The 26006-nt window shown below is 35.2% G+C and overlaps 1 protein-coding gene and 1 non-coding gene across 2 annotated transcripts; one reads left to right on the forward strand and one right to left on the reverse strand.

Annotated features, from left to right (window-relative positions):
• On the forward strand, positions 1–222 carry LOC132544621 (small nucleolar RNA U3). The gene has a single exon (XR_009554006.1). It is a non-coding gene; the product is annotated as a small nucleolar RNA U3 (small nucleolar RNA).
• A 2895-nt stretch (positions 223–3117) lies between these two features.
• LOC132544615 (radical S-adenosyl methionine domain-containing protein 1, mitochondrial-like) lies at positions 3118–24591 on the reverse strand. Its single transcript, XM_060208237.1, has 16 exons — positions 24527–24591; positions 21517–21740; positions 20166–20218; positions 19713–19819; positions 19303–19435; positions 18850–18895; positions 18484–18545; positions 15877–15982; positions 15154–15246; positions 14505–14555; positions 12511–12564; positions 12132–12195; positions 9083–9230; positions 7612–7666; positions 6316–6416; positions 3118–3370 (listed from the first exon to the last, which is right to left on the reverse strand). Exons 2-16 carry the CDS (start codon positions 21673–21675, stop codon positions 3199–3201), a joined length of 1404 nt encoding a protein of 467 aa, XP_060064220.1. The 5' UTR covers positions 21676–21740; positions 24527–24591; the 3' UTR covers positions 3118–3198.
• Between the last annotated feature and the right edge of the window lie 1415 nt (positions 24592–26006).

The raw sequence follows: 26006 nt of genomic DNA on the forward strand, positions 1-26006 counted from the left end.
AAGATCATACTTTTAGGGATCATTTCTATAGTATGCATCGCCGGAATGTCAGGTAAAACTGACCAGACCGTAAACCACGATGACGAGTCAGAGCGTCCCCTTCTGAGCGCGAAGCGGGCAGGGGTTGTCTGTAGCACCGCGGACAATGCCCCACTGTCATTGATGACCGTTCCTCTCCTCCCTACGTGGGGAGTTGGAGGAAGGGGACGCATTCTGAGTGGTTTCTTTTAAAACAAGTGAAATGGGCAAGTCCTACCATAATAAAAGACATTTGTCAAATATTCAAAGTACACACATCAGTCAAATCGTGTTGTATTCAGTCTTTAGTGAAAACGGATTTCCTTTTCCTTCAAAAATTATACATCATACATAAAACATATGTATCAATATTTATCCGTTTATACAGCTGTAACTATACATATTTCCATTTTGTTATGTGCGGCGCGACGAAATACCCAAAACTACCCGAAATTTATCCAAAATTATTAAAAACTTATCTAAAACTAACCAAAAATCTTTCGATATATCCAAATATGAGCGATAACGTTGGGATTTGCAAAAATATGCTGTGTTTATATCATACTCATATCGGATTTGGCTGTAGATTGTGGTTGTGAGAATGTCTGAATGTAAGAGGTGTGCATTATGTGAAAATCTTACAAAATATATATCTATGTATAGTTCTAGGAATATTTTATATGTTTCAATGATACATGTATTGATACCCTGTTACATTAACGACACATGGAGATTATTTATCATATTAACTAACATATTTTTGTTAATTGTAAGCGTAAGACTAACGCATCACTCTGTCAGTATGATGGCATAGCGACTGTTTCTTCAGTGTCCTGATGTAGGGGAGATAAGCGCTATGCAATATAAGCCAACATGAGAACGACGCAAACTGGACACAAAATGTGTTTTACGAGTTTTGAGTGGTTTAAGATCAGTTTTGGGAATTTTTTCTCACCCTAATTAGTGTGCTCAGAATTCACATTAGTGCACCGTAACTTGATCATTTAGCAGAAAATTAAGAAAACATCAGTAACAAGAGGGCTATAGCACTTAACAGTTATCTGATAATCGATGTCTAGATGGGCAAACCACAGAATTCGCAGATGGTGGTCTGACAAATCTGATGAATTGAAATCTTGAGCACTTTTCAGACATTTGCGCAATCATGTTAAAAAATGGCTACTGGGATCATGCTGAAAAATAACAACACTTCTCTTTCTTTTTCGTTACAACTCAATTTTTTGTTAATGGTGTTAAAGTTCTGGCTATTTGTTTAAGATGAAATATGTTGGATTTTGGACCAAAGTGTAAAAATAAGATTTAGCCAGGATAATCTCGGGATGCTTTTGATATCATTGCCATTACCTAATATTTCAGGCCACATTTGATTGAAATCTACACAGGCATTAAAAAGGAGTAGCGTTTTGAAGAAAAATATTATCTAACGTTCCCCAATGAAGCCCCGCTGCTAAGTGCTTGGGGGTCGAATCAACTTTCTGATTTTTAAAATAAGTTTCCCAAGTCCAATTATGTTTCAGACATAATTCTAAATATATTGAAGCATTAAGGAAGAGTTACATTTTGAAGCAAAATACTGACTAACTTCCCCATTTGGGCCAACGTCCCAAAGTCCCTAGGGGTCAAAACATTTTTTCTGAATTTAAGAAATTGTTCTCTACCATCAGTAATGTTTCAGACCAAAGGTTGAAATTCATTAATTCGATAAGGGAGAGTAGCTTTTGGAAGCAAAATAATGTCTAATTTCCACATTTGGGACAAACCCCCCAAGTCCGTAGGAGTCAAATCAATTTTCTGAATTTAAGAAATGATTCCTTATCCAAAATGATATTTCAGACTACATTTGGTTTAAATCCATTCAAACTTTAAGGAACAGTAACGTTTTGAAGCAAAATTATTGACTAACTTTCCCATTTGGGGCCCAGTTCCTAGGTTTCTAGGGGTTGAATCAACTTTCTAAATTTAAGAACTATTTGCCCAGTTCTACTGATGTTTCAGACAAAATACAAGTGAAATCTACACTGGCACTTAGAGGGAGTAGCATTTTGAAGCAAAATATTGTCTAACGTCTCCTTCTAGAGCCCCATCCCTAGGGTCAAATCAATTTTCTGAATTTGAGAAATAATTGCCTACCCTAACTGATGAATCAGACCACAGCTTGTTGAAATCCTACAAGGCAGAAAGGAGGAATAGGGTTTTAAAGCTAATTTCAGCACCTCCCTTAGGTGTCCAATAAAAATTCTGTATTCAACAAATGATAACCCTCACCCAATGATGTATCACAAGGGTCGAACTTATTAAAACCTTTAAACAACTTGTCATGAACTAAGAGGCCTAGAGGCATGGTATTTGGCTGGTATATACACCCGGTGAGCGCTGCAGGTCCATTTGGCCTCTCATTTGAAGGCTTAATTTTCAGTTAAACCGAACTGATAACACTCTATGTTGTTGCAGTTTATATAGTATATTTGACCCCCTGTGACATTGAATGAAAGCCAAGGTTATTCATTTAAACAAACTTGATTGCCCCATACTACTGGCCCAATATCATTACCCTGGACCTTTTGGTAATTGAGAAATCGTTTTAAGATTTTGACCTATTTGATACATGTGACCTTGAAACGTAGGTTGAGGTCAACAATATGAACAAACTCTGTAGCTCTTCACACCAGCAAACAACAGGCCCAATATCAGCACCCTGGGCGTTTAGGTTATTGAAAGGAATTCATTTAAAATGTCAACACATTTGGCCCCTGTGACCTTAAAAGTCAAAGTAATTCATTTACACAAACTTGAATGCCCTTTATTATAGCATGCTACAGGCCCATTATCAGCAACCTGAGCGGTTTGGTTATCTAGAAGAAGTCGTTTAAAGATTTTGACACAATTGACACACGTGACAGTTTTCTTCACACATACTTAAAAAAATTTCAAATACAACAAAAGTAATTTTCCAATTTGTGGTGCAGTTGTAAAGCCAAACTTCTCAATATGGAAGTATCAAATAATCATACTGACACCTTTTTGCTCAAGATGAACATTTTATTCTACACTCAGCACAAATCACAAAACAGGCAGCTAAGTAGCACTTTTATTAATTAGAACAATAAGACGATGACTGCATGTAATTAATACTTGATATGGATTTTCAGAGTGTTATCATTAACTGTCTTTATATATAGACATAACTGAGTCTTTTTTTGCACAGCCTGAATAATTATCATCTTGTCCCTGGTTGTTGATGAATTGAGAAAATTTGTTTTCAATGACAAGAATAAGGTCTGGTAAGATTGTGTCCAAGACAGCCATCCCCTTTCTTGTAGTACGAAGGCTTCTGTAACAACAAAAAAACAGAAAGAAATATTGAGGCTAGAGGTCTATCTGTTTATCAAAATAAGAGGTCTATATAACACTTGGTGTCAGTCACACTAATAGGTCACAAGACTTGCTATCAGTCTTACATTAACAGGTCACAACACTTGATGTCAGTCACACTAACAGGTCACAAACCTGATGTCTAATGCACTAAAAGGTCACATCACTTGATGGCTGTCACACTAACAGGTCACAACAGTTGATGTCTGTCACACTTACAGGTCACATCACTTGATGTCTGTCACACTAACAGGTCACATCACTTGATGTCAGTCACACTAACAGGTCACATCACTTGAAGTCTGTCACACTAACAGGTCACATCACTTGATGTCCATCACACTTACAGGTCACATCACTTGATGTCAGTCACACTAACAGGTCCCAACACTTGATGTCTGTCACACTTACAGGTCACAACACTTGATGTCAGTCACACTTACAGGTCCCAACACTTGATGTCTGTCACACTAACAGGTCACATCACTTGATGTCCATCACACTAACAGGTCACATCACTTGATGTCTGTCACACTAACAGGTCACATCACTTGATGTCCATCACACTTACAGGTCACATCACTTGATGTCAGTCACACTAACAGGTCCTAACACTTGATGTCTGTCACACTAACAGGTCACATCACTTGATGGCTGTCACACTAACAGGTCACAACACTTGATGTCCATCACACTAACAGGTCACAACACTTGATGTCTGTGGCACTAACAGGTCCCAACACTTGATGTCAGTCACACTAACAGGTCCCAACACTTGATGTCTGTCACACTTACAGGTTACAACACTTGATGTCAGTCACACTTACAGGTCACATTTTTGATGTCAGTCACACTAACAGGTCACAACAATTGATGTCAGTAACACTAACAGGTCACATCAATTGATGTCAGTAACATTAACTGGTCACAACATTTGTTATTTGTCCCACTAATAGGTCACATCACTTGATGTCTGTCACACTTACAGGTTAAAACACTTGATGTCAGTCACACTAACAGGTCCCAACACTTGATGTCTGTCACACTTACAGGTCACAACACTTGATGTCAGTCACACTTACAGGTCCCAACACTTGATGTCTGTCACACTAACAGGTCACATCACTTGATGTCCATCACACTTACAGGTCACATCACTTGATGTCAGTCACACTAACAGGTCCTTACACTTGATGTCTGTCACACTAACAGGTCACATCACTTGATGGCTGTCACACTAACAGGTCACAACACTTGATGTCCATCACACTAACAGGTCACATGTCTGTGGCACTAACAGGTCCCAACACTTGATGTCAGTCACACTAACAGGTCCCAACACTTGATGTCTGTCACACTTACAGGTTACAACACTTGATGTCAGTCACACTTACAGGTCACATTTTTGATGTCAGTCACACTAACAGGTCACAACAATTGATGTCAGTAACACTAACAGGTCACATCAATTGATGTCAGTAACATTAACTGGTCACAACATTTGTTATTTGTCCCACTAATAGGTCACATCACTTGATGTCTGTCACACTTACAGGTTAAAACACTTGATGTCAGTCACACTAACAGGTCCCAACACTTGATGTCTGTCACACTTACAGGTCACAACACTTGATGTCAGTCACACTTACAGGTCCCAACACTTGATGTCTGTCACACTAACAGGTCACATCACTTGATGTCCATCACACTTACAGGTCCCAACACTTGATGTCTGTCACACTAACAGGTCACATCACTTGATGTCCATCACACTAACAGGTCACATCAATTGATGTCAGTAACATTAACTGGTCACAACATTTGTTATTTGTCCCACTAATAGGTCACATCACTTGATGTCTGTCACACTTACAGGTTAAAACACTTGATGTCAGTCACACTAACAGGTCCCAACACTTGATGTCTGTCACACTTACAGGTTACAACACTTGATGTCAGTCACACTAACAGGTCCCAACACTTGATGTCAGTCACACATACAGGTCACATCACTTAATGTCAGTCACGCTAACAGGTTACAACTCTCAATAGAAAATCAAAGCATATCCAACATGTCACAACAAAAACCCCTACCAGTTTTTTTCATTAACAAAAAGAAACTTCTTTAATTGTTCTGTAGAAAAAATGGAAATAGACTTGACTCAGGCTTACTTGGTATCTTGAGACGATATATAGTATGCAAAAATAAATAACTGTGCCAGGTGTGGTCAATATTTTTACCTGTAGAACGTACTACTACAGGTAGATTACAGTTGAGGTGATTTGTCACTACATTTTGTATCTATAGAAGTATTACCTCACTTTCCTGGTATTCTGATGAAATAAGGAAGTCATTATTACACATCTATTGACAATGTAGCTTGTTTTCCTCAGGTAAAATTTTCAGGTATCAAGTTATGCATATCTTCTAATGACTTATTGACAGCAAATAGCTACTAAGGTATGAGTGACACTATTAAACTACACAACTCCCCTCACCTGGTTTTATAAGTTAAGAAGTGCTATACAAACAATATACAAGATTATATTCCAGTTTGTGCATAATGAATTTAAAAGAATTGGATTTGAAATTTTGTACTGAGTGAGGTAAATAAAAGTATATCACCCTAAGAAATAATGTAGAAATCTACAGCATTTAAATGTCCCACAAAAAATAAACAAAAAAACAAAAAAAAAAAATTAATAATGGAGCAGGACCAGATTTGCATGCACAATATTATAACCCTGGCATTTTTGTAGGACTGACATCAGCAGAAAGGGAGGAATTTCTACACTGCTACATTATGACATTACTATAAACATGTGGTTTCATTAGTGATGTCATAATTAACGCTGAGCTCTTGTCATGTTGAGAAGGCATATCTGTACACAATAAACACATACTGGTGGTCAAGGATGAGGAACTGTTGAGTGATCAATGAGCTGACTGTTGACTCATTACATAATGACCAGAGGTTAGGGTCAGGACACCTTAGACTCCAACTCTGAAACACAATAGAAATTTTTTTTGTGTATACGATATAAAGGGTAGTTTCAACCAATTAACTTATGGTGTAGCTAAACTACTGGTTTTGTCAACAAAATGAAATCAACTATGACTATTGATGCTGTGAACAAATTTAAATCAACCATGATTACCGGTGATGTATACAAAATTTAAATCAACCAAGCCTTGGTGTTGTGGATAAAAAGAGCCATAACAAATGGGGTTGTGGATGAAATCAACCATGACTATTGGAGTCGTGGATGAAATCAACCATGACTATTGGGGTTGTGGATGAAATCAACCGTGACTATTGGGGTTGTGGATGAAATCAACCGTGACTATTGGAGTTGTGGATGAAATCAGACATGAATATTGAGGTTGTGGATGAAATCAACCATGACTATTGGGGTTGTGGATGAAATCAACCATGACTATTGGGGTTGTGGATGAAATCAACCATGACTACTGGGGTTGTGGGTGAAATCAACAATTACTGGTGCTGTGGATGAAATCAGCCATGACTACTGGTGTTCTGGGTGAAATCAACAATTACTGGTGCTGTGGATGAAATCAGCAATGACTACTGGTGTTCTGGGTGAAATCAACAATTACTGGTGCTGTGGATGTAATCAGCCATGACTACTAGTGTTGTGGAAATAAATAGTATAGTAACAAAGTATTGTTCCCAGCAAAGCTATGTTGAACATTTTGTTTTGTATTCTGGCAGAAACTTTGACTTCACATTATATACTAGTACACAGTTTTTCATACTTTTATATTGACGATGCCATGCCTTGAAATAACTAGTATGGCTGAAATGTTGCATACATCTTTTTTTTTCTGGATGTTTGTAGGGGGATTAAAGTATGCTAAAACAATAGGACCAAAAGAACCCCAAACACCACTGTACCATACATGTTAATAGCTGTCCATGTGATCTTCATTGTTCTAAAAACATTTAAAAGTTATATAGATCACACTTTACCAAAAAATAACTTCAAACCCAAAAACATCATATCAAAATCTCAACCACATGGCATTTCAAATGACAACGCATTAGCTCTTCATCTATTTTCATGTCACACAAGGAAATCAGCCTCAGTTTAATATACATGTACATTGTATCACCCTGAAAGCCATCTGATATGTACTATAATATAATTGTCAGTAATGAAGTTAACATTATTAATTACCTCATGGGTAACTCCTTCCTTTGTTCTAAGGCCAAGAGCAACTAATTCCTTCAGACTGAAAATTAAAAAAATAACAAAAAATTATGTTTGTCAAAGCCAAAAGTGGAGTGAAACATATTTTTGGAATTTTAAAACAAAATCACTAATCTATCTAATAAACAAACAATTGGCTGTCAACTAGATACCAAAAACAATGTAATCAGAAAACAAAATCACTAATCTATCTAATAAACAAACAATTGGCTGTCAACTAGATACCAAAGTAACTAAATGTATTTCATTCAGAAAACAAAATCACTAATCTATCTAATAAACAAACAATTGGCTGTCAACTAGATACCAAAGTAACTAAATGTATTTCATTCAGAAAACAAAATCACTAATCTATCTAATAAACAAACAATTGGCTGTCAACTAGATACCAAAGTAACTAAATGTATTTCATTCAGAAAACAAAATCCCATATATAGTTCCCATTAAGACTCATTCATGTCCTGTTTTTATTTTCTAACTTTTTGTTTTGCCCCAACGTAAACTTTATGAAAGTGAAAATGAATGGGGGACATAACTCTGTATTTGTTTGCAAAACCAACTTGGAGCAAGTCACAATTTATCTTCAAATGATATTCAAAGATTATATAGAGTTTCACAGGTAAATCTTTCACAAAAATATACCTGTAAGCAAAATAACCTTTACTTCAGTTATGATCATAGATATATACTTGTACCAGCCTTGTTACAGAGATAAGTGCATCTATGATGTAGTCAAATTACCTTCAGACATTCTGAAGCAGTGGTCTTTTAAAGAATTTAAAAAATGACAGCTGCTGGTGATAGACTCAAGGCAAACAAGCTCACTTTGATCTTCCAATAGTGGTGTGATCATAACAAAGCTGCTGGGTTCCATTTGTTTAGTTTTATTAAAAGAGAGAGGGAGAGATTCCAGAAATATCTAGAGAGCCTTACTGACAAAATAATTCAACCGTTCACTTGGAGAGATAGAATTCAAATGTACCGATTACTCAGGCAATAAAAGAAACCCACAAGACAGAAGTTTTCAACTAATCTAACAACTTCATCAAAGTCTGTCAACTCATGTACAGCACACATACAAACATACAAAATGCAAACAAAGAAACATGCTATACCTGGTATACGTATCGGTACACCTTAACCGGCAAAACGTAACGAGAGTTTTTCAAATGATATACAAGTATTTAAAAACAACCAATTCAGCATATTGTACTAAATGACAAATTAATATATTTTATAACCAACAGAATTTGACAACTGAAATAATAACTTAATCATTTTGACCCTGTTAAACAATGTGCTCTCAAAGCATAATTTCTCTAGCAGGGGTTGGGCATTAGGGTTGTAAAACTAATCCAACAATGAATTGTACTCTTCCTGACCAAAAATCAAGTGAATATTTTCATTAAACACAGACATAATGACATGGTTTACTTACATATCTATATGTGTCTGTTCCACTACTTTACGAGTGGCATGACCTTTTTTCTCCACCTCAAACATCCAGTGAGCAGGTTCTAAAGTTTGTATGCGAGCTTCCCTAGTACTGCGCCCAAGCCCCTGCGGGACAAACCGGCCATGGGCTCCTACCAAAATTCAAGATGGATGGTACATTGGATCTACAGCTGAGAGCAGCTTGTCCATTATATGAAACTAAACTGCCTCCATGCTATCACCAAAGAAACTATTTCCCAAAGGGTCAATATTTTATACAGGATTCAGAGAAAATCTTCAAATTATAATCATTTCTTTATACTTCACATTTGTATCTTAAAGTACACAAATTACACATGGTTAAAGGTGGCAGGGATTTTTACCCTTTCCTTGACAAAATAAATAAGCTTAAAAATATTACTCTAGACCAAAGAATGAAACTGAAAGTAAGTCAGAATCACTACAAGATCAAAGCCTATTTCATTTACAAAATATCACTCTGACTTTTGGTGATCTCCAAGATATAATAATATATATAATAATTATTCAATTTTTCATAATAAACTTGGAACTGTTACAATTTACTTGGTCACAATCTTCCATAACATGCCTTTTGTAAATCATTAAATCAATCAAATCAACAGGAAAGCCATGTGTGTAAAAATCTGAAGAAAATTCAAATCTGTTCTGAAATTATGAGTTCAATTTTCTCTATTTTGCCAATGTTTGTTCCTTTCATTCTTAAAAATAAATTGAATATATATTCAGAATGTTCAGTTGGGATCTCCAATACTAGATGGTTTCCCCTTTTGGCAAGGAAGTAATGCCTAATTCTGTAATGGGTATGAGCAACTTCAATGGCTTTGAAATGTTTAGATTTTTCTCCCTTTGAGCATTTATTGTTTAAAAAACAACTTATTGAAGTAATAAACATGAAATTGGCCAAGTACTAACATAATCAAAATGTGCCTCCTAATAAAAGATTCCATATTGATGGTTATAGAACTTGTAGCTATAATCAGTTTTTTACCTGGGGCCTGAATTCATGTAAACACAGCACTTGTGCAGAAATAGAAATTGTCACTAAGAATTACATGTACCATAATTTTAGTCTCATCTTTATAGAAATCAATTTTTTACAATTAGATTTAAACGAACAAAAAAAAGAAAAAAAAGAAAGAAAAAAACACAGAAAAAAATCATTATATTAGGGTATCCTGTACCTGCTCTCACGACTCCTATATCTATATAATACCTAGCTGGTCTCATCACTCCTATATCTATAACTGACTCTACCTGGTCTCTCACCAATCCTATATCTATTATTGATCCTACCTGGTCTCACCACTGCTATATCTATAATTGACCCTACCTAGTCTCACCATTCCTATATCTATGATTGACCCTACCTATACCCATTCCTATATCTATGATTGACCCAACCTAGTCCCACTCCTTATATATATGTATAATTGACCCTACCTGGTCTCACCACTCCTTTATCTATAATTGACCCTACCTGGTCTCACCACTCCTATATCTATAATTGACCCTACCTGGTCTCACCACTCCTTTATCTATATAATCCCTACCTAGTCCCACTCCTATACTTAAATAATACCTTCCTGGTCTCACCACTCCTATATCTATAATTGACCCTACCTGGTCTCACCACTCCTATATCTATAATTGACCCTACCTGGTCTCACCACTCCTATATCTATAATTGACCCTACCTGGTCTCACCACTCCTATATCTATAATTGACCCTACCTGGTCTCACCACTCCTATATCTATAATTGACCCTACCTAGTCTCACCACTCCTATATCTATAATTGACCCTACCTAGTCCCACTCCTATATCTATAATTGACCCTACCTGGTCTCACCACTCCAATATCTATAATTGACCCTACCTGGTCTCACCACTCCTATATCTATAATTGACCCTACCTGGTCTCTCACCAATCCTATATCTATTATTGATCCTACCTGGTCTCACCACTGCTATATCTATAATTGACCCTACCTAGTCTTACCATTCCTATATCTATGATTGACCCTACCTATACCCATTCCTATATCTATGATTGACCCAACCTAGTCCCACTCCTATATGTATAATTGACCCTACCTAGTCTCACCACTCCTATATCTATAATTGATCCAACCTAGTCCCACTCCTATATCTATAACTGACCCTACCTGGTCTCACCACTCCTATATCTATAATTGACCCTACCTGGTCTCACCACTCCTATATCTATAATTGACCCTACCTGGTCTCACCACTCCTATATCTATAATTGACCCTACCTGGTCTCACCACTCCTATATCTATAATTGACCCTACCTGGTCTCACCACTCCTATATCTATATATGACCCTACCTGGTCTCACCACTCCTATATCTATAATTGACCCTACCTGGTCTCACCACTCCTATATCTATAATTGACCCTACCTGGTCTCACCACTCCTATATCTATAATTGACCCTACCTGGTCTCACCACTCCTATATCTATAATTGACCCTACCTGGTCTCACCACTCCTATATCTATAATTGCTCCTATATCTATAATTGACCCTACCTAGTCTCACCACTCCTATATCTATAATTGACCCTACCTGGTCTCACCACTCCTATATCTATAATTGACCCTACCTGGTCTCACCACTCCTATATCTATGATTGACCCAACCTAGTCCCACTCCTATATCTATAATTGACCCTACCTGGTCTCACCACTCCTATATCTATAATTGACCCTACCTGGTCTCACCACTCCTATATCTATAATTGACCCTACCTGGTCTCACCACTCCTATATCTATAATTGACCCTACCTGGTCTCACCAATCCTTTATCTATATAATCCTTACCTAGTCCCACTCCTATACTTATATAATACCTTCCTGGTCTCACCATTCCTATATCTTTATAATCTCTTTAATGTCCCACTCCTATATCTATTTCATCTCTAACTCTTAACACTCCTATACCTGATAACACCTACCTGGTCCCACTCCTATACCTGATAACACCTACCTGGTCCCACTCCTATATATTGCTGTCCTGTCCAGTAAGCTTGATTGTGATTACTCCTTGCTCCCTGAAATCATACATTATATGGAATTTACCTAAATGTACAAAATGTATACTGGTTTCATGTATAAAGGCAGTTCTCCAATAATATTCTGCCAACAAACAAAATTTACAAGATATGTTATATTGCCTGTTAATCTACTGAACTGTCTGACATGTATATCTTCATCTGAGTTAACCCACTCGGAGAGATCTAAACTTATGGAACTTCTGGTGTCACTTTTTAGGTCCATATTTGTAGGATAGCCTTACTCTATTTCAGCATCTTCTAAATCAACTTGTTTTATAGAACATGATAGATTATAACAGTAACAATACTCACATTCTTAGCAAAGTTTGATACTTCATACTGTTCAAAGCCATGTTTTTCCAAAATCTGAAAATGGAGATTATCATATTAATGATAAATTTTAGCAAAACATTTAGTACAAGAATCACAATATTTATGCACAATGTGTACACTTTGTACAAATTACATGTCTGCTTATCTAAAGTGACCTTTCAGAGTTCAGAACTATATGTTTCCAAAAATCAGCCTCAAATTATCATATAAACAATCTCTTTAAAGTTGGACTTGACAAAATCATCCAAATAAGTTGTCTAAAGTTAAATGTATGAGGAAAATTGATCTAGCAATACCTTCCCAAAACACAAGCTAAAACACCATGAAAGAACATGAAACTTGACCTAGCAATAAATACCTTCCCAAAACACAAGCTAAAACACCATGAAAGAACATGAAACTTGACCTAGCTAAACCACTCCAATAAGTAGTCTAAAGTTTAATGTATGTGGTGTTTGACTCACTGAAGCTAAACCACCCCAATAAGTGGTCTGAAGTTCAATGTATGTAGAGTTTGACCTAGCTAAACCACTCCAATAAATAGTCTGCAGTTCAAAGAACATGAAACTTGACCTAGCTAAACCACTCCAATAAGTAGTCTAAAGTTTAATGTATGTGGAGTTTGACCCACTGAAGCTAAACCACCCCAATAAGTAGTCTGAAATTCAAAGAACATTGAACTTGACCTAGCTAAACCACCCCAATAAGTAGTCTGAAGTTCAATGTATGTGAAGTTTGACCACCTAAAGCTAACCCACTCCAATATGAAGTCTGAAATTATGAACAATGTATTTGATGATGGATTGACTTTTCTCCCAACAGCAGCTTCCAGATGTTATGTGTACAATATGTGTATTACAGTTAGCCTACTGTATTCTAGTAGATGTTGGAAAGTGACAACTGATATGGTCTGAGAGGTCTTTGTAGATATTTTCTCATAGTATTCTCTCTTGCTTAGCATGGGTAAGCAGTTATATAAAAGTGATTAATATTCACTTTTTGCAAACATACCTCCATTTATGATCTTATAGACATTTTTATAAGACGTCAGTAGGAATACACCTGCCACAAATATTTGCTGTGTATTTGGCAGTGACAGAAAACAGCTTGTTCGGTAAATTGACAGAATTGTAACAATTGAAAAAAGCATTTTAATATATTGTAGTGAACAAGTTTATATTGGAAAATAAAAAAAAATTGCTGTCATATCCATTGAAGTTTGGAGCTATGTTTCTGTACAGAGCAATTGTTTTTGCATATGTCATTAGGCAAAATTCAGTGTAACATCAACAGCAGGTTAACAAAGACTGAACAACAAAACTGTCAGAGTCTTGATTGTCTGATTTTCAATCAATGTTGCAGGATAAATAGAGAATACATGCATTTTGGCCACTTTTGTCTTTCTTCACCCTCACTAAAATATTACAGCTTATATTTTAAGACACTGACTATGTATTCTTTATCTATACAACAAAGTGAGCCCTTGAATTCTATCTGTTACATGACATCAAGGAAGGTGCAAAGTATATGTGACACAGCACTTTCTGTAAATATGCCTGCTATATCTGAGTACACATATTTGTCAACTTTTTTTTAGGAATTTCGTATAACACCATTTTGAATTTGAAGTGGGACCCGCTTTTATTAATATCTATTTGTTTTGATATCCCTACAAAGTGTTTCTTAATAAATACTTCTCAGCCTAAGGATGTCTTAATCTTATCTTAACATAATTACCAAGTGGTGATTTCTTAGAAATTTTCTGAATATTGTAATTTGTCAATTTGTAAGCTTGTTGTGTATATTGGGGCTTTAATGATAAATAGCAAGAATTTAGTTATATTCACTTAAACATAATCAGGAAAGAAAATTCAAGGTAAATATTCAAAGGAGAGAATGGTACCATAATCAATAATTATATAATTTGTCTTGATTTATCCTCAGTAACAAAAAGTGATAACAAACTGACTTACCTTCACTGCTTCGATATACATGTCAGCCATAATGTCTTCGTGTGGCAGCTCCTGTGCAAAGATCATAAATTACATATTCTAAAATTTAAAATATGCATGTCATGACTATTCATTAAGGTTTATGTGCTTTCACATCAGTTATAAATACTTTGTCCTCAGATGACAGTCTGGAGCACTACTAAAACATGGAATTACACTGAGATATGACCTGATGCCTGAAGCAGATGCCTGGTACAGTCACAATATTCCGACAGACTACAGATAGACAGATGTGCTGTATGGAGACAATAAGACAGGAAGGAAAAAAAATACTGAGGTAACAACTCTTGTAACTGGAGATTAGATCAGTTATCATTTCTACAATGCCTCTATAAGGCCTGGGTTAGATCCACAATTAAAAACCTTTGATTCTACACTGAAACCTTATCAGTAGTGGGGTGTTTTAGGTATATTTTCCCATAAGCCTGCAGGAACAAATGAAGAGTCATCTAAATTACATTTATTATTATCTTTCAATATACTACATTGGCTATTAGTATTGTAAACAAAAATCATTGTTTGAAATTACCCTGAATATTCCTTCATCTATTGTGAATAAAAGGCAAGTAATTACTATTTATATAAATATATAGATACAACCTGTACTTACTAAAAGTCCATTCTGGACCCACTTGAAGAGTTGTGTGCCCCTTTCTAGTGTCAGCTGGTACAGGGAGACATGCTTGTCACATATAGACAATATCTGAAACAGGATCAGTACTATTCATACATCAAATGAACCATGGGAATATCAATATGAGAATAAACAAGCTGCTCTGTTAGTCTGATGGGTAGGTAATGTTGATAAACAATTTGTAAGCACAATGAAATTCGAATGTTTACAATTTTCTTGACATCTGATTTGCCACAACCCCCCCCCCCCCCGCCCCCCCCCCCCCCCCCCCCCCCCCCCCCCCCCCCCCCCCCCCTCCCCCCAAAAGAGCTGATCAATATATATCTACTTTGCAAATTTTAATATCATGCAATCATAAAACAGAAATATCAATCTAACCTCAGCATTGTCATATTTCATTCATGTAATCTAAATGTATCATATATACCTATCCTTCTTTTGAATTCTGACCAAAAGGGCTGTCCCAAATTTCTCCATTTCTCAAAATTCTTCTTTTTTTTCATAGTGGGTTGTAATTCCAAAAATTCTAAGTCAGCCCATGATAGAACTAGAATAAGTACATTTAACAACAAGGAACATCTACATATAGCTAGAAATTGTAACTTCAAAATCTGTTAAGAATTGAAAATAAAATATTTGCTAGAGGTATCCCACAAATCTATACATTAATAGTGCAGTATATCTTTTTTAAAAGCTTACTTGATGTAGTTCTTTGATCCATCTCTCCAAGGTTTGACCAGGCCGACCAAATATCACATCTACAGACACTCGTCCAGGATACAGACTAACCGCCTCCTCTACACACCTTTAAACAAAAGAACTGACCATCTGACTGAATTATAGCAGACAAGTCAGTACTTACATCAGAAGATAGGATCATATCAATAATGAACCTCTAGTCTCAAAGGAAATCTCTTGTCTGCTTGACAACTGTTTCTGAATTTTTGTGTTTTTGAGAAATGTTCATATCTAACACTGTGTTTTCAGAAAATTTTCATACAGACATATAGCAGATACTGATTACCCGTCCGCTGAAAAATCTTTTACTACAATAGGTTGACTTTTCCGCTGACCACAATTTTCAAGTCTAGAAAGTTTGATGTTCTTCATGTGTTTTCATGACTCTGAACCAGCAAAACCATACAAAATTTACCACAATGTGCTATTTACAATTAACCAATGAGAATTTTTCTGCTTTTAACACAGATGCTCTAGATGGAGGCTCGTAGAAGGGGTGGAGAACAGCAGTCATGAATATATACCAATGGAGTCAGTGACTGTCACATAAAAAGTGACCGAAGGTGTTGTATAAATTGCAGCTGTACAAGAAGTTAGTCTTATCGGACTAGGTCAGCTCTTAGGCGATTGTTTAAAACATAATGAATACGTCCCATGTCTTAGCTTTGCTTTCTTCTGCTGTAAAAACTATCATCATCTATCCATTAACAATATCAATTATCTGAAAATAATATTTCATAGGACAGATTTCCCTAAAGTAAATAGGTGTGTATCCTTACAAAGCCATGTATTGTCATATATATAGCAATAAGACTGAGGTGCATGGGCATGCCAATCACAGTGGATAAATTCATAATAGAACATAACAAAAGCAATTTCATTATGTCTTCCACAAAGTTTAGGCAAAAATAATTCGAAAGATGGACAAAAAAAAAAAAAAAAAATTATGAAACCTGAATTTCAAATTTTCAGTTGTATCATATGGTTGAAGGGAGGTAACTCTCATAAAACTCGATAATCAAGTAAACCACTAATTATGAAAGAGAAGTGATGTTAAATACTTAACTAAATAAATATGGACACTTTGGGACTTGGAAAAGTTTAATTGTTTTTTGGATATATTAACTTAACTTGCAAACTTAAAATACATTACTTCTGTATGTAGGAATTAGACATGAAATTTGTAACGCTTCATTGTATCTTGCAATGTAACTGAAAATTGGTCAATGGCAAAATTGTGAAATTGTAACTTAATATCTGCTACTGACAAGACTGACAGGCGATAAATTTTTGTGATTTTGAACACTTAAAAAGAACTTTTTTTGTAATGGTAATTTTGACCCCATAACCCTGAAAACACAATATCATCAAAAATTTACATCCTGAATATGAAGTTTGATCAAAATCCCACAAGAAATGTAACTGTTGGAGCATTGACAAATATGGGTGTAATGTATATGTAGTACAATACACATACACTGAGAAAAATCCCAAAATCCCATCTGTCTTGAGAGCAAATAATGATTTGAAGAAATCTTCACATTTACATGTATGACCAACTGGGGGTTTTCGGCCATAATATATATATGTAGCCGTGCATGGTCATACTTAAAGTAATTACGGAATACTCCAAGTCTGTGTTGCCATTCCATCAGATGACCTTTTATATTGTTTGTATAAAGTGAAGCTTATCTTATATACTAATTTATAATTGGTGGAGAAACACAGAATGGTCCTGTCTGGTAAATTGTACAGTTTCCTAGGGAGCCTGAACAGGGTGTCCTCTGTCAGGTGCAGGGCTACATGATGATATAGGGTCTGAGGGTCATGATAAAAGAGACTTCCCATACTTTCTAATGATATACAACATATTTAAAAGTATTTTTATACTTATGTGATATTTAAGAAGAGCTGACTGCAATATACTTGAAGTTACTATAAATGCTATGCAGTTTTAAGACTATGCTATCTATTGCAATTCTGAGAACAGGTACAAATTCCTAACAACTTACTGAATCCAATGACATTCATATTCTGATCTAAATTATACAATGATGAAGAGTAATACACACTAGTGAGTGCAGATTATACTATAAATTGTTATACATTATGACACTCATGCTGGGCACTGTTAAGTGAGATGATGTGTAAGGATGAGGTGACAGGAAGTCCTTAATCTGTTTAAGACTTAACACTGTAGTACATCAAGCCATAAACATGGCCGCTAAGACTGGTATCGTATCCTGTATGAACCCCAGCGTATTTGACCACTTAAATTGTTTCCTGTTGATACTGTCAGGAGTGTCTTTTCAAATCTGAACTCTCATGTATCAGGTATTACATATTATGTACATAAAGTTTGTTACATTCAAACTCCATACCTGAGAAGAATATAATCCTTATAGAGATGTTTTACTAAAGTTTTATACCAGAGAAGTACATGTCAGTGAACAGTAATGATTAAATAGCTTAAATATAAGTATATACCCCTTATTATTAAGCTCTATGTAATGATGCCACTTAAGATATTCAAAGGTCATTTCTTAATCCCTTTTATGATGCACTTACTTTAAGGAGTCCATAGATGTGTGTTCTCTACCTAATATGTTTAAGTCTGTGTCATTTAAAGCCTACAACATCAATAAGTTAATATTCAGAATCTAGTTGGCTGTAATTCATATAAAAACAACAGATTCATTTACATAAGGCATACTATCTATACATGGGTTCAAGAGTGTAATTTCAAATGATTTTGACATCTTTTTAACGATATGATAAAATATTTAAATTCTGATTTGAATTGTGCATAAAATCAGGAACATGTATATAGTATTTTCAAATTATACTAGACAAACATCAGGAATATATTATGTACAAGAAAAGTTGTACATCTTCTGTGAAATGACAGTTTAAGTAGGGGGTATATACATGTACCTGAACTCCAATGGATACCCTGTTAATACCAGCAGCTCGAAAGTCACTAAAGAAGATCAAAATAGAAACATGGAGTGCTAACTCACAACCATTATTGGTAAAGTATAAAACAATTAGAAACACATAACCATTACTGGTTAAGTATAAAGCAATTTGAAAGCTTCATTTTTTATAACAATAAATCTTATCTGCATTGATTTATCAGTTTGAATTTTCATAATATTAATGCGCCCACTATATTAATAGTTCATTTAAATGAAATATTTTTTAAAGGTTGAAAAATGATTATTGTGACCTATATCCAAAATTATATCATTTGGAACTTCTTGGGAAGGTCAAACAGAGAATTAGTAGATAACTGAAGAAGGGGTTTTGAAATGTTAAAAATAAACCCATGATATGCCCTGCAAACCTACAAACTGGGACAGTTACTCATCATTCAGTCATACTAACCCCAATTTTCCAGTTTCTAGAAGAGTGGGGTTAACTTCCAAGGTGACTTCTGCTTCTGCTTGCAACTTTGCTGTTTCCGTGACAGCTCCAATCACCGTGGAAATTGTCCTTGGTTCAGCTAGACTTGGTGTTCCTAAATCATCAGAATGGAGGATTTTTAATTGAATATTTTTGAAACAAATTGATTTTCCTTAGCTAAATAATGATAATTATTCTTAATGATAAAACATTAAGGATTCAAATCATTGTTGCCAAGAATGAAGTAAAATGTTCATGTCAACCAGGCTGATAGTGAGGTCAAAGGTACCAATATCTCTTTTTCTAATTCAAATCTCAGATCATAGTTCTAAAAGAGTAATTATGTAATCTTATATGAACACATCACCAAAACGTTTAAATGTTTTACAAACCTCCTCCAAAGAAAATCGAATTAATTCTACTAACTCCACTATACTCCATCAAGGTTCTGGTCTCCTTGGCAAGGCACATTGTCATCCTTACATTGTCTACATCACGACTAAAACAAAATACTAAAACTGTAGTAAAACTATAACATATATGACTTAATAACACCTATCAATACTCCCAAAGCTATTTAAAAATAACTATAGATATAGACATGGTTAATTTTAATATCGATTCATGGATATGTACAACAAAATCCATATTAAGGTATTGCTATATTTTGTATAAAACCATCTACAGTGCTATAACAAAAGAAAGTAGGAAACATCTATTTATATAAGTTTTGGTTTTCGATTACGATCCAGAACTGGCCCACAAACTACTCCTCTATGAAGAATGTCAATGCAAGCCCTCAGGGTATTTTAAAGAATAAATGCGGTATACTGTATGCAACTTACTTGATATATTTGTTGAAGTTACAGTATGTGCATCGTTTTGAACAATATGGCCACTGCAAAAAGATGTCAGACATTTAAGAACCAATCTAGTTTAGTTAATTCCTGTCCAGGAGAAGATTGTGTATAGTGAGAAACACAAATATCATCTTTCAACAATGTAACATATCATTACATCTTTTTATTATATTGTAGTCAAAATTACTGCTGTAAATAGTTTTGGTCAATATGATACAATAATATTTTGTAGTTTGACCCAATAGTTATGGTCGTACCGATGTCATTTCATCTGACTGGTGATTTATGGTCAGAGCACAGAGTTCCTGGGCAGATAGGAGGTAATTGAGTGGTCTAGGATATTGCAGTTATCTATTGAAGACCACGGCCAGTTCTTACGACAGATTACTAAGCCAGGGTTTTGCACCTTTTGTTCATCAGTGCCTTGACTGATCTGTCATTAGTGTCTGTTGTGTGGAGATTTGCTGTAGGACATTGTTAGCACTCCAAAAGAGGAATGTTGAACACTGGTGTAGATTGTTTGACAGGGGCATTATAGGGACATTTACAGCCCATTCATATCATGTTCCTAGTTTATTTCCTGTGTATATATACATACTTGTTAAATGTGTGAGAGTGAGTGTGGAAGTATTCACTGCTACTGTTGATAATGGAGAGTGGAAGTAAAGAAGGTAAAAAAAATAAACATCGTGTGTTGTGCTTCCACTCCTTTACAAAGGTTGACAATAGGCTCATCCCAATACAAACAAAACATTGTCACCAGAGTCATATACTTAAACAAGTCATTGAAGTCATATTCCCAAACAGTGTTGTATCATTGAAGTCATATTCCCAAACAGTGCTGACACATTATTAGAGTAAACTAATGAGTGTTTTTGTAAGAGTAGTTCTTAAATTTCACTATTTAATTCAAAACATTAATCCTAACCCTACTGTACGTCTAGATCTCTCAAATAAAGGATGCTGTACTATGTTGATGTTTACAGAAACATTAGACACATGGGTATTGAAAATGTCATCCTTAGTCTTGAGATGCTGATAGCTCTCTGATAAAATATTAATTAATTTTCCTCTAATAAAACATTTCAAAGATACAACTGTGTATATATATATTCCCTGTGTATACACAGCACCATCATCGAAGGTAGAGACACAAATGAACAGATACAATTTAATCAGTCATTCTTTACTCTGTTGAAATTTTTGTGTACTTAACATTTCAAAGTTGTATATTCCATTATATGAACGTCATTATCATCAAACATTTCAGTTTTTGCATAATTCTGACATCATCAGATTTCAGAAATAGATTCCAGACAAATGATTTTGTACTTACATGAACATATAAAGATGCTTGATCTTCTATAGACAAGTCGGGTTTACTAATGCCTTGACAATAATAAGCTTTACTGTCAACAGTGAACCAGGATGCTGTAGAATGTACAGTCTTTTGATGGAAACACCTCACAAGCCGATGACAGAAAGCCATCATCATTAAGACATCCAGTCAGCATGTATGACATATATAGCAACACTTCACATTTTGTATCTCACAGAGTCCTATAAATATAAAAAGGAATGGTCAGTGCGGCTGGTTTAAGGGGATAATGACTTTTCATCACAATGGATGATTATAAGTCATGCACTATTAATAAACATGTTTTTCATTTGTTTTTATTATGAAAAGTCTGCACATGGGATTTTCATTAAATTAACTGTTGAAGGAGGCACTGGATGTGTATGTTACTGCTTAAGCATTGATGAATGAGTTTCCAAGAAGATAATCGTGGGAGAAAGCTCCACTGAGTGTTTGATTAAGGACAAAATGAGAATTCGTAGGAATCTTTACCCGTCTGAATTTTTTAAAAGGCGAGGTTATTGTATTGGTTAAATTGAATTATGAAATAATCAGGAGTGAAGATTCTTTTGAGGATAAATAGCTACAGGGTTGTTGATAATTTCATGTTGCATTTGCCATGATCATGTTGGCATTAATATGGCCATGAATGCCAACTGTAAGCAGTTCAATCCTTCTATTTATTGTCTTAATTTTTATCTTCCTGTAATAAGGGAAGAAAACATCAATTCCTTCACATTATACTTGCAATATTCCTACACCTTTGGCAGTTCATGAGCTGGTAATACACAACGGACTTTGGTAAGGTTACATCATAGGAATGCCATGTAATGGTAAATATAAAGATATAAATGCAAACTGTACCAATGTCTACTTCATCATGATTACATTACATACTATACACGACTATATATAGCAACAATCAGATAACAGGGGTTGGAAACAAAATTTTTGGCCTACTGGTCACAATGTTTTGTTTTGTGGTTTTATTTTTTTCTATCTTTTTATTCCTTCCTTGCTAGCTACTGGTCTTCTTTTATATAAGTGTACACTTTAAACATTTAAGTCTTAAAGTACCAAGAAGTAGTCTTGAACTTGAGATGCATGTACAAATGACATATACTTGAGTGTATCAGTCTATCAGATACCTGCATTGTCTATGAATTGTAGGCTCCTCATCTGATGAAGAGTGGATGTATCTACTTGTAGCTACTAAATCATAGGGCCTCGTTTTAGATGTAACCATTATAATTACATGATGTCACTTTTATACAGACATATCACCAGTTGATTAAGAAATATCACCTTCCCTCTGTAAACAGCTAAGTAGAATAACAAGAGATCCCAGAGGGATTTTGGTGACCAACATTAATTGATCTTTAATTATTCTTTAAAAGTTGGATCTTTTCTCTTCTCTATTCTATTTTTGCTCACTCAAAATGATGCAAAATTTAGCATTTCTTTGCAGAAATAGCACTAATAACTACCAAATCCAAATTTGAGAGTGAACCATCTAGAACTTCTAATGAAATTGCAATAACAAAACTTTGTCAAAATCCAAAATGGCTGCCTGTGGGCATTTTTTTGCTGATCAGTACCAAAATCAAACCGGCACAACTTGGGACCAACGGCAACCTGCATATGAAATGAGAGAAAGACCCATTCTGCACTTCTCACGAAATTGTGTTAACAAACTTTCAAAAGTCACCATCTATAGGCACAATTAGGGACCAGTGGGAATCTATATATAAAATGTGAGATAAATCTATCCAATAATGGCTCAAGAAATAGCGATAACAAATTTTACTTGTGAAAATCCAAGATGACCACCTGTTGACCAGATTTTTTTCCAATCAGTCTCAAAATCAAGTGGGTACAACTCGGAGCCATGGGGGACCTACACATAAAATATGAGAAAGATTCATCAAGTAATTCTTTATCAGTAGCGGTAACAAAAATATGTCATACAGATGGATAGGCCATGGATGAAGTGCTGTTTGAATAGCCCACCATCTTGTTGATGATGGTGAAGGAAAGTTGTGCCCATATGAAACAGTTGTTTTCAGAATACAGTGACTTTCGTAAAATTGTTAACAATCATTTTTTTGCACTGATTTGCAAAAATGGACTGACCTCGTATGTCAATACATTCATAATATTAGGCTTTTATCCTTGAGGGATTAGTTTTTCTCACATGCTACACTATGTCAATGAATTTCCAGCAAAAAAATACTTTGTGTTTATGTGTGTATCTTTTCTTAAGGGTTAGATTCAAGTGTTTATTACTTGGACCCTTATTCTCAAATTAGCCATATTTCATAGTAAACTTCTTTTTTAAAACACAAACTATTTCAATTTAGTTAATTTTCCTGTCTTAATGTACAGCTCGGTAGTTAATAAAATCATAAATGAGTCATCAAAAGTGATATTTCAGAAATAATTATTTTTCCAATATTTGACAAGAAAGCAAGAAGGCATGGCCTATTATTCATGGTTGATTTTTATTACTTGACAGACGGCAACAAAACACTGGCATCCGAAGAGGTATTGATGGGTTATTTCATCATATCTGGGAGCATTTTCGACATTTGAAAATGGGTATTAAAAAAAATGACACCTTGCCAAAAATTATACTAATAATATTTCATGGTGAAGGATTTAAATAACAAATTTTCATTATTTCTGGAAGTGTAACATGTTACAGCAAGCAAAATCATCCGGATTCGAGGTCAAGCAGGTCAGTAATCATGTCATTCGGTTCAACAAAATAGCCGTTCCGAAATTCATAACGGTTCGGAGCCGATGTCGATATAAAACATGGGCCTTCATGTGACTTTCTCCAGGGACGTATATGATATACGTCCCTGCTTGCTCTAATGATTTGTAAAACTACGTCCATACGAGACAGAAGAATATATATGAACACATTTTAAAGTAAAGAAATGCTTTAAGTACATATTCAATTTTATACGTCACGTCATCAACCTACATTCGTCCGCAGTCGGTTTAACATTTTGACATCTATCCACGTGGTCTTTCTGTTTTGATTTGTTCGCCATCTTGTTATTTTTTTTTCTTTTGCAGTCAACAACACGCTTAACTTTTGCACTATAATCACGCGTTTCAACGACGCAGATTCATGCACGCCATACAGGTCGCTTTCGCTTAAGCGGTTGAAACGATATGACCACGTAAATCTGTTAGCAGGTGGCAAAGGAAGGATCCATCCGTGCCTGTCCGAAACTAACATGATGAATATAACTTGTTTTCAGAAATTCAGGTAAGGCAGAGTCAGTGCACATATTTCCGGAAGCACTGTGGTATAAAGTGGATGGAATCTTTTTTCATTTAATTGTTTTATGCTTGACAAGAAATTCCAAACTGTGTATTTTGAGTCGGTTATCAGTTCCAACATCAGGTGAATGTGCGTTTGTTTGTCGGGAAATAATTCCAGATCATCCAAACCGTTTCAACCGGGTTACGCGAAAGTGGTCTTGAACGACAATCATTTTAATTGGAAGTAGATTTTTTTCACAGTATAAATAATATGAGTCATGCAGTGTCTGGAAAGACCGATGCTTACATGCCACAATGAAATTCTCTGATGAAAGCACCAAGAAAATAAAACACCAATGAATTTTAGGTAACTGGTTAGTGCTTCAGGAAATGAAGAAAATGTAGCGGCTTCAGAGAGTGATCGATCGCACAATTACTGCAACGATCATAGCTAGATTCAGAGTAGGACGTACCCGGCCCATCCCCTCTAAACTTTGCCGAGTAGCCATCATTTGCAAGAAAAATAAATTAAACTTCCATCATCACACCTCAGTGTAGAGGTCTGATATAATACCACACTTCACCTACGAATATCCCATTTGAGGACATGAATTTATTTCATTCGCAAAACATCTCAGAGCTACGCTCCAATTCAGACCTTGAAAAGTTGACTTGTATGATTTTCGTCAAGTGTGCTTTTATTCGTTAATTTACCATAATATTTTGTACTTTATATATAAATATATAAATAAATAAATATATATATATACATGAGGATTGGTCTGCGGTCCTACTTATAATGCAATCCGTTATTATTTGTCGAACTCGAAACTAGAACGATTATAAAACATACAAGGGTAATATATATATAATATATATATATAAACAAAACAAAGATAATCTGGTAAACAAAGGGAAGTGTTGGGCATAATATATAAAACATTAGGGTTGTCCTGAGTTAACAAAATGTGTCTGTCTAATCCGCAATCGTGGATCCGCGCCTGACGTTGGCGTTTTGTGTGCTTGTTTATATTGTGACGTCATGATAGCGGTTTACGTGATTCGCTGTGTACTTGGAGAAATTTTAATTCATGCCGAGTACCTTTGTGTAAAATCATCTATAGATTAAGTAAAATTAAAAGTAAGTCTGTCAAACAAATCTTAGGAAAGTGAGAATGCTGTCATAGTATTTT

Source organism: Ylistrum balloti, unplaced genomic scaffold (assembly GCF_031769215.1).
Source record: "Ylistrum balloti isolate Yb309-2 unplaced genomic scaffold, AGI_CSIRO_Ybal_v1 Utg369802, whole genome shotgun sequence".
In the NCBI taxonomy this organism is placed as follows: domain Eukaryota; kingdom Metazoa; phylum Mollusca; class Bivalvia; order Pectinida; family Pectinidae; genus Ylistrum; species Ylistrum balloti.

What these genes read in the sequence shown, in the direction of transcription:
- LOC132544615 (XM_060208237.1), bottom strand. Translation starts at nt 21,675, where the DNA reads ATGATGATGGCTTTCTGTCATCGGCTTGTGAGGTGTTTCCATCAAAAG. An exon ending in TTCGATTTTCTTTGGAGGAG is followed by an intron (nt 19,436 to 19,712) that starts GTTTGTAAAACA and finishes CTGATGATTTAG; the next exon opens with GAACACCAAGTCTAGCTGAA. An exon ending in CTAGAAACTGGAAAATTGGG is followed by an intron (nt 18,896 to 19,302) that starts GTTAGTATGACT and finishes GATCTTCTTTAG; the next exon opens with TGACTTTCGAGCTGCTGGTA.